At 56.2% G+C, this 9039-nt stretch overlaps 1 protein-coding gene across 8 annotated transcripts in view; it reads right to left on the bottom strand.

Annotated features, from left to right (window-relative positions):
- The window catches only part of ARID3B (AT-rich interaction domain 3B), a 63523-nt gene that overhangs the window by 9512 nt on the left and 44972 nt on the right, over positions 1 to 9039 (bottom strand). The window contains exons 6-10 of one of the 8 annotated variants that reach the window (XR_014260622.1): positions 8485 to 8765; positions 8112 to 8366; positions 6607 to 6708; positions 5712 to 6048; positions 3524 to 4884 (exon numbers count right to left, since the gene is read on the bottom strand). Coding sequence is in view for 7 of the 8 variants with exons in the window: in XM_082449952.1 (XP_082306078.1) it covers positions 5885 to 6048; positions 6607 to 6708; positions 8112 to 8366; positions 8485 to 8765 (802 nt within the window). In the remaining variant the exon portion in view is untranslated. Of the gene's footprint in view, positions 1 to 1209; positions 1334 to 3523; positions 6049 to 6606; positions 6709 to 8111; positions 8367 to 8484; positions 8766 to 9039 lie in introns of those variants that run through there. The other 7 variants (XM_082449954.1, XM_082449952.1, XM_082449957.1 and 4 more) reach the window with 7 other exon arrangements.

Below are 9039 nucleotides of genomic sequence, written 5' to 3'. Positions count from 1 at the left end.
CATCGTCCTCCACAAAATGTTCTCTGCCCTCCCTGCCATATACAGGCTACTGTGGGGGCTGCCAAGTTCTCAACTGATTGGTCCAGCACTGGGTGCTGAACCCAACTGAACCAATGGTCTCCTTCCTGGGGTCACTGGACTTAGGACAAAAGAGTAATCTTTCCAGAGCTGAAGACTGGACACATAAAACTGGGGAGCTGTCAACCGCCCTGTTTTTCTCTGCGGAAAAAGTTGTATTTCAGTAAGAGCAAATGGAGCTGATGATTCCCAGAAAGTGAAATTGGGATGGAGAGATTTTGGTTCAGCCCAGGGGGTCTCATGCATGCAGAAGACATAAACTTGACCTTTGGGATGGTCATCTCACCTTGCTCTGTAGCTCAGGCGTCAGGCTGAGCTGGTCTTCAGGAGGGGAGGAATACCTTCCACAGGCAGCGCTTCTGGGTTCCAGACCCTTCCTGAGGCCAGCCCCAGGTCCCATTGCCCTTGGGCTCCTCCACACACCCTGGTGTCGGAGAATAAATACCCGTCCTGTCTGCTCATATGGGCCTGAGCGATTTGGGTCCCTTACGAGGGAATGCCTCCAAACCAGATGGCTGTCCCCCTGTCCCAAAGGCCCTCCCGATAGGCGGAGCATTGCCCTCCACCGTCGTATCTCAGACCCGGCTCCGGTTTGTTCCCCTGGCACAGAAGGCCACCCCACTACCCCTTTGCCTTCTTGTGTGTCCCTGTGTCCCAGCTGCTGACGGGGTTTGTACTCACTGTCTCCAAGCGCAGCGGGGGCTCCCACTCTTCCCAGTCCTGCTGGTCTGGTCGGTTCCTTCTCCCCTTCCTTCCGGTGGTGATTACAAACCTTCTCTTTCAGAAGTCCCAAGCCACCAACTCCCCCTCCTTTCCGGGCAGTAACCGGCACTTCATTTCACAGGGAGGCGGGCGGAGACGCTGTCGGCCCCAGGCCCTTCCCAGCCGCCCCCCACCCCCGCTCGCCCCATTGGCTGCGCGGAGGGCACATGCCCAGCCCTGGCCAATGAGGTGGGGGAAGCTGCGGCTCCTGGCTGGGAAAGCTGGTCCCGGAGATGCTCATGTCCCTCAGGTGACCCCCCTGTTGTGCGAGGCTTGGGGGGTCGGGTGTAGCCAGAGCCGAGACGTGGGATGATCAGACCCCCCTCCCCGCGTCCTCTGCTTCCCTCTCGTCACCGCGCTGGGTTACCCCTGACCTAACTGAAAAGAGGCATCTGCGGGAGAAGTTGGACAGCTGCATTAAGAGTCCGTTCCCAGCCCTGCCATTCACTACGTATGTGACCTCGTGCACACTTCTGCTCTTCAGTTTCTTCATCTGTAAAATGAACAAAGTCACTGCCTCACAGGTCTATGGGTGCAGTGTTAAATGAGACACTGAGCACAGAGTGCTTTGCCTCGCTCGTGGTTAGGGCAGATTCTGGACCCCGTAGCCACCGACTGCTCTTCTCACAGCTCTGGGACCTCGTGCTAGTTACTCAACCTCTCCGCGCCTCCAAATTCATAAATGTGTAGAGGAGCAAACGAGTTAATTCACGCAAAGAACTTAAACCACACCTGGCATACACCAGTGTTCAGTAATTGGTAATTTCACAGCCTTCTTATTACCATCAGTGCCATCCCATGTCCTGGGGCACACGTTCAGAGTTCCTCTGGGGTACAAACCTGGGAGCACAATTGCTGGGCCCCAGGGCGTGGGCACGTTCCACTTTACTAGGTACAGCCGAAGTGTTTTCCAGAGTTAGGCTAATTTACACTCCCCCCGGCAATCTGTGAGAGTTCCCATTGCTCCCCATCCTCGCCAAGGCCTGGTATTTTAAGACTACAGTTTGTGCCAATCTGATGGTGTGGAATGGTTTTTTGTGCAATTCCCTGATTACTAATGAGGACCATTTTATTTCCTCTTCTGCCAGACACCTGTTCATGACTTTGCCCCCTCTCCTCAATCCTTTTTGCTTTTGTCTTAACAATAAGCATTTAAAAAAGAAAGAAATTCTGACTAGTTGTGTGTTACAAGTATCTCCTCCCAGTTTGTCTTTTTATCTATGGTACCTTTTGATGAACTTTTTTCGGAGGGTCTAGTTTGAGGAATTCTTCCTTTTCTCGAGGTCTTAGATATTCTCCTATATTTTTTTCTGTTAATTTAGAGTGGGATGGAATTGCAGTGGCTCAGTGCCTTGTTCTTCTCAGATTCTCCATCTCTATCAGGAGGCTTATTCAGCTGCCACTTCTCCCTCAGCATCCCCTCACATCCACTCCATACTTTTTCTATCTCATATGTCTCTGGACCCTGCTTCTCCTCATCTCTGGGCCGCCTCCTATACCAGGCCCACTGAATCTCCATGTGGCAGCCCCCTGGTGTGTCACAGGAGGTTGTGATGTGTGATCCCAACTATTGCTTAGTAATTAAAGTACTAAAGGGTTGGTTATTTCTTTCAAAAGATTTTAAAGAATCAGTGAGAGGTTCAAGACTGTCCCAGTGTCACCCTCACTTTCTAGCACTTCAAAATGGCAGAGAGAACCCCACCTGTGCCTCAGAGGTTACAGACAGGCGAGGTATATGTTGTTATGGATGGAGGAGGGCAATCACAAACCCACCCAGTGCTTTACTTCTCTGCCCATTTCTTTTGGTTTTGCCAAAACCAGGTTGTGCCCATACGATGCGCATCGTGGCAGAGAAAAAGGCTGAGCAGTCTGGGTATAGGCCTGTTTCAGTGGCAGTGTCCCAGGGTGTCCATGCCTAGAATGTCTCCCAGCTCCAGATCACCCTTCTAGAAAAGCCTCTTTCTAAGCCTATGTCCTCCTTAAAACATGTCAGCAGGGTCCCGATGCTCAGAGGATGGTGCCCAAATTCCTTAGCCTGGGCTCCATCCTGGCCCCAGCCACACTTCTTTCCAGCACACCCCAACCCTAGGCACTGCCCACAGTTCCCCAATGGCAGGTCCTTTGATGCCACCGAGCTTCCACATGTATCACTTCCTCTGCTCTTCCTCACGTCTCCAGTTGGCCACCTCATTCTTCTAGCTGAAATGTCCGCTGCTGGGAAGCCTTCCAGAGATTCCCTAGTGAGCTGCTCCAGCATTTATCTACCCCACTGGTCCCAGTCATGCTGTATTCTAAAGACTCGGTTTTTGTCTAGAGTCGTGTGTGCCTCCCAGACAAGAGTATGAGCTCTGTGAGCGTGGGGAGTGTACTTATTCAGCAGGAGCTCAAAGAGGGCTTGTTCATGGAGGAGACCCCCGGCCCTGTGCCTGCTGGGACCCTCGCGTGACACTAGGGGAGTCAGTTTTGGTGATCATGCAACATCAGCGGTGCCCGGCTAATACAGAAGACAGGCTGAGAGTAAGCGCTTTGGGAAAACGATGGGTGAGCAGCGAAGAAGAGAAGGGTTAGGAAAAATTAAGGGATCAGAGGAGTAGTTCACTTAGCCCCTTTTATTCTGAAGGTCCTCGCCTCTTCCCTAGTACTGTCAAATGAAAGAGTCACTGAAAGCGCCTGCGAGACCTGCTTGTGTGAAGAGGTAGAGGTTTATTGAAATATAAACATTCGAGAACATGTAAGATAGAAAATGACCACAACATATACAGACACTTGCTGCAAGAGGACTTCTGAGGTATTTATCCACTGCCTAGGCTACCCATGTGCTATCACATTTTTTCCTGGTTAAATACAAGTAAGATGGGGAAGGGTAGGGGACGGAGCGGCCCTGGCCAATGGCTGCCATGTGACCTCAGGGCTGCACCGTCAGGAGAGCTCCTCTTGGCCCAGGGCCCCATTCTGGGGGCACCTGCCGGCGCTCCCACCCTCGGGCTTTCAGGCTGAGACCCTGCTGTTGCCCCTGAGGGCAGCGGGGGCCTGCTGAGAGGGCAAGCTGGGCAAGCTGCCTGAGGAAAGGGAGAGGATCCAACAACCAGGAAGACACAGTGCACCACCCCTGTGTCCTCCAGGTGGGAAGAGTCCGTCCTTTGTGACCAAAGCCCTGAGAAAGACACACTGGCCAAATGTCTGCGATGCCTTCAAGTGGGCCCAGCGCCAGCCAACCGGGCTCCTCCCTGACACAGACCTCAGAGGCCCTTCTCTGCCAGGCCCTGCGCCGGCCTGGTGAGGCCAGGAGAGGGTCAGCCCCCAGTGGATGGGGCTGTGTGTGTGAGTATGTGTGAGTGTGAGACAGTGTGGAGGGCTAGGGAAGGGAGAGAAGATGCAGTCAGTGCAGCTGCAGCTCACTGGGCTGAGGTATGCGTTTTGTGCTCAAGCGTATGATTTCCCTTTCCTTTCCTAGATGGACTGAGCGTTAGTTGTGCGTGGGCTTGTGCCACCATGGTCTCCCAGCGCCACAGCGCGACGATATCACAGCGGGTGGGGTTCCACTGAACACTGCAGGGCTTACTCGATTGAGAAGTGAGCCTTGTGTGAGAATTACCTCTTTTTTATGACACAGGAACAGCCCAGTCCACCCCAGGGTCCAAGAGGAGAGACAGAGCTCTTTCAGCATCTCCTCACCCTCTGGGGCAGCTCGACTTCTCCAAGGCCCATGGCCTCCACAGCCCGCTCCTGCCCTGAGGTGGGAATGTTGAGTGAAGGGAAGATGGCCTGCCCCCACCCTGGCGAGCTGGGCGCTGGGGTTTGGGACTGCCCTGCTCTGGTGGGAAATGGGTCAAGGGCCATCTTGAGAACCGGTGTGGTTTCACGATCCAACCTGCGTGAGAGCGGGCCTCTCCGTTCCACCTCCTCCTGCCACTGTGATCCCTGAGTCATCTCTCCTGCTGCCTCGCTCGCACCCTCACTGGGGTCTTAGGGAAGGGCCGGAGGGGCTGGGGTACCAAATCATTTGCTCGGCTTTGGGGGTGATCTGCTTTCATTTCTTTGGTGCTACAATAACCACAATAAAAATTTTAAAGTAAAAAAAAACACAAAAGTCAGCAAACACATATAAAAAAGATTTCAGAGATGCAAATACTTCCTGAAGAATCAAACATCAACAGTTACAAATCTGAGGTATTTCAATGAACCTGACATTGGCAGGTTTGGGCCCCACGAGAAGAAGAGGGGCCCAAGGGACAAGTGGGCTGTTTCCTGGGAGAGCTGGCCAACAGGGATGAGTGGGGGTGTGAGGTCTGGGAGGGTCAGAAAAGGGTCAGTGGAGTGGGTGCCAGGGCCTGCCTGGGCAGCCCCTGAGGCTCTGCCTCTCCCTCAGCAGATGCCCAGCAGGCCCTGGGTCCTGAGGAACTGCCCTCATGATCCCTGTCTTGGGGACCATTAAAAGGGGGATATGGGGCCCTGAGGACTGCTTCAAGACTTGAATTTGAGAGACCCACACCCCAAGAACCAAACATGGGAGGCAAGGTGGGCTGGGAGGACCCCATGCCATGCTCAGCAGAGAAGGGCCACAAAGACATGCTCTTGGCTCCTAGCAGCCCCACAGTGGAGTCAAAGATTGGGGGACTGAGCAGGGGAAGAGACCAGTGACCCTGGGGTCATGGCAGAAGGCAGGGGAAGGGAAATAAATTAAAGGGGAAGGGATGTGGAGGGCCTCCAGCCCTGTGTCAGCTTACAGATTGTCAATACATTGTGCCCGGGATGGGAGGTGGCCTGGGAGCCCTGGAGGAAGCTGGACGCCCACAGACCCCGCCCAGTTCTCCAGGACAATCCCTGATTGGACAACGCTGCCCTGTCAGGCCCCTCCAGCCTCTCCTTGCCTCTAGAGTACAGCAGGACCTGGTGGAGCCTAGACAGACGGACAGGTCCAAACTCTCAACATCTGGCCAAACGGTGTTTGATGTGGGCTCCATGAGATGAGGTAAATTCTGTGCATCAACTTCCTCCACTCTCGATGGGAGGGTGGAGGGAGTTGGGAGCTGGGTCCTGCCCCTCAGAGGGACCAGCTGGTGGAGGGCTCTGCACTGGGGGTGCCCCGAGACGAGGTAGGACTTGGCGAGCAGTGAGAACTGCTGCTGCTGCTGGCGCTGCTGCCGATGCTCTGGGGAGCGGATCCTGCGATGAGGTGGACCACAGGTTTCTGGGCAAACAGCACACCTGAGCGAGTGGGGGCGGGGAGAAGGAAGTGTGAGCACATGGGCAGAGGACGGACAGGTTCAGGGGTTCAGTTCATTCCACTGTATCTATTGCCGCCTAACTCTGGGCGAAGAGGCTCCATGCTGGACACTGCGCTAGGTGACGACACTGCCCTGCCTGCAGGTGCTTACAGGCTGGTGAGGGGGACAGAGTCATTTTGCTGAAATGTCACAAAGGCTCTAAGTGAAGTGTACCCAGTGTGTTGTGGGGTAAAAAGGCGGCTTTGGAGGGCAGGGGAAAGTGGGTAAGGAGAAGCTCTGGCGGGAGAGCATGCCTGGACTTTTTAGAAAAAGTGGCCACATGACGAGGAGGAGACGGTGTGGCAGGCAGAGGAAATCTGAGAGAACAAAGAACAGAGAGAGGCGACGAACGTGCTGGAGGCTGGTGCAGCAATGCGGTAGGCCTGGGGGGGAGCTGAAGGCAGGCATGCGGCACAGGAGGCTGGAGAGGTGGGAGGGCGAGGAAATGGAGGCCCGCGTGTCTCTAGGCTGACCTCCTTCAGAGCGCCAAGAGCCTCACCTGCATAAGTGGTGCCGTCGATGTCCACAGACATGTTGATGCTCCCAATGCTGCTCGTGGTCAGGTTCAGTGCTGCAGCCGAGGCCTCTGCTCTGTCCTCTGCTGGGGACAAGGGAGACAGCAGGCCCGGTCAAGCCCTCCGGCATTTCTGTCATTCCCTCCAAGGCTTTCCCGCCCTCCCGGCCTGGCCACAGCAGGCTGAGGCCTCCCAGAGTTAGAAAGCACCTGGATAACCTTCGGCCGAGTGTAAGGTGTGGCAGGAGAACCAGGCTGGTGAACGTCCTACGGCTGGCTTTCTCCACTGAACCACTTCACCTTCCCAACTCCCTCTGCTCTCAGAGAAGAGGGATCACATAGACAAGGAGGCTGACCTCAGCTCGCAGCTGCGCACTGATGCTTTCAACACGATTCAGCAAACCCTGAGCAGCCACTATCCACCGGGTGGGGCATCAGAGGTCACTAAGACCCAGTCCCTTCCTCTGAGGATTCGCCTTGCCTCCTCCCCGTAACCAGGCTGGGAGGTCCTCAAGGAGAGGGTCTACCTGCCCAGCACCTGGCACTCCCTCTCAATCTGAGCCATCCGTGGTTTGTGGAAGGCTGCAGGCGCTGGCACACAGGGCCTCTGCCCTTTCATGATGTTGAGAGCCAAGAATTCTTCCAGATGAGCTGCCTCATCTACTAGCCTCTGGCTTGTGCAGGGCCAGGGGCACCTGGCCTGAGTGGGTAAAGAGGGCAGAGCCCTGCTGTCTGGGCTGTCGCCTCCAGTTCCCTTCGGCTCCTCGCCGGGGGGGAGAGGGACGGGGAGGGGCTGCCTGGGAACACGCACAGCTCTCTTCACACCCGATTTCTTCCCAACACGAGCCTGCTCATGTTTGTTCTGAGACAGAGTCAAGAATGGCAAAGAAAATGTGTGTGAGGGGGAAAGAGGAGAAAGGGGAACAAGGGATGTGGAGTGTGTGGTTCGGGGGGGCCGGGGAGAAGGTGGGGCACCTGAAAAATGTGGAAGGGAAGGGAAAAGATGCCAGTTATGCTGCCAAACTTGTATTTCCTCCTGCCCTCTCTCCCGGGGGTCACCGGCAGCCTGGCCTGAGGCAGCTCTGGCCCCTAACTGAGCCTCCGGAACGGAGGTGCTGTCTTTCTCCCAGACGGTGAGGCACGGGGGTGAAGGGCGAGCCCTTTAATTGAGACAGATCAAAAGGCAGGAGGGGACAGGGAAGACACAGCAGCTGTCCCTCAAGGTCTCCTGCTCCTCCTCCTTGAACAACTGCTTTTCCTCTTTGCTAGAGAACAGGGCACGCCTGAGGCAACTGCAGGTCCCCTGGAAAATGACTTCAGCTTTGGTGAACTGAGATCTCTGTGGCCACCAAAGCCTCAGGTGGCTCTTTGGCCTCTAGATCCATCTGGGGGCCAGGGGGGCAGAACCTGGAGGGGCTCCACCCCAGTCCCCGGGACGTAAACGGGCCCTCGAATGGAGCCGGGGTTTGGCGCCTGCGCCCGGCGCTCACCCCTGCCGTTGATCCTGATCTTCATGGGCAGCTGCCGCGCCATGCTGAAGAAGTTGCGCTGGAAGGCCTGCTGCACCAGGCGCTGCTCCTCCTCTGACAGCCTGGACGCCTTCTTCTCAGGGGGCTCCCCCGACTCCAGCCGCTCCCGCAGCTGCTCCAGCGTGGCCGTCCGGGTACCCGCCTGCTGGCTGGCCAAGGTCACGGGCACAGCCAGGCGATTTGGCACGTGCACGGTTGTCACTGGGACTCCATCACCTGACAAAGGCACCAGAGCTGGACCCAACCCATAACCCACCCTCCCACCTGTGTCTTGGACCCAGGGAACTTGGCGTCCTTCCTCCCTGCCCTTCCTCCTCACAAGGGCCCTGCAGACCTTTCCTGAGAGTGGTTGCTGGGGATATCCGAGGGCCACTGGCATTGGTGCCACTGCCGGAGCCCAGCCCGAGGATGGGGAAGCGGATCTTGGGTGGGGAGAGGAGGGCAGGGGCCCCAGCGGCAGCGGCAGAGGCAGCAGCGGGCGAGTAGCCAAAGAGGGAGGAGCTGTAGCTGGGCCGGCGGCCCTCCCTCCGGTTGCCGTCAATGGCTGCCTGGAGCTCGGCCGGGGAGCTCAAGGCTTTCTTCTCACACTCGTAGGCATAGAGATACTTCATATACCTGGAGGGAAGGAAGGAAGGAAGCCAGAGTCATCCAAAATGTGGCATGAGGACTGCCCAGTTTAAGTCGATGGGCCTCTGGAAGCGGGCTCTGTGGGGCAGGCTCTGTCCTCTAGGACAAAGGAGCACAACCTGGTGCACCCGATGGAAGAGGAACCTCCCGGACAGCGATGCCCCACCCCAGGCCCTCTAACTGCTACCCAATTCTAAACGCAGCTCGAAGTGGAGGCACGGTTCATTAGGGAAATAGATATTTTCGCTAACGTTTCATGTTT

This window comes from Balaenoptera physalus (genome assembly GCF_965194825.1).
Source record: "Balaenoptera physalus genome assembly, chromosome: 2".
NCBI lineage: Eukaryota > Metazoa > Chordata > Mammalia > Artiodactyla > Balaenopteridae > Balaenoptera > Balaenoptera physalus.
Note: the sequence above shows the minus strand (reverse complement) of the source record. Positions and strands in the feature narration are given on the sequence as shown.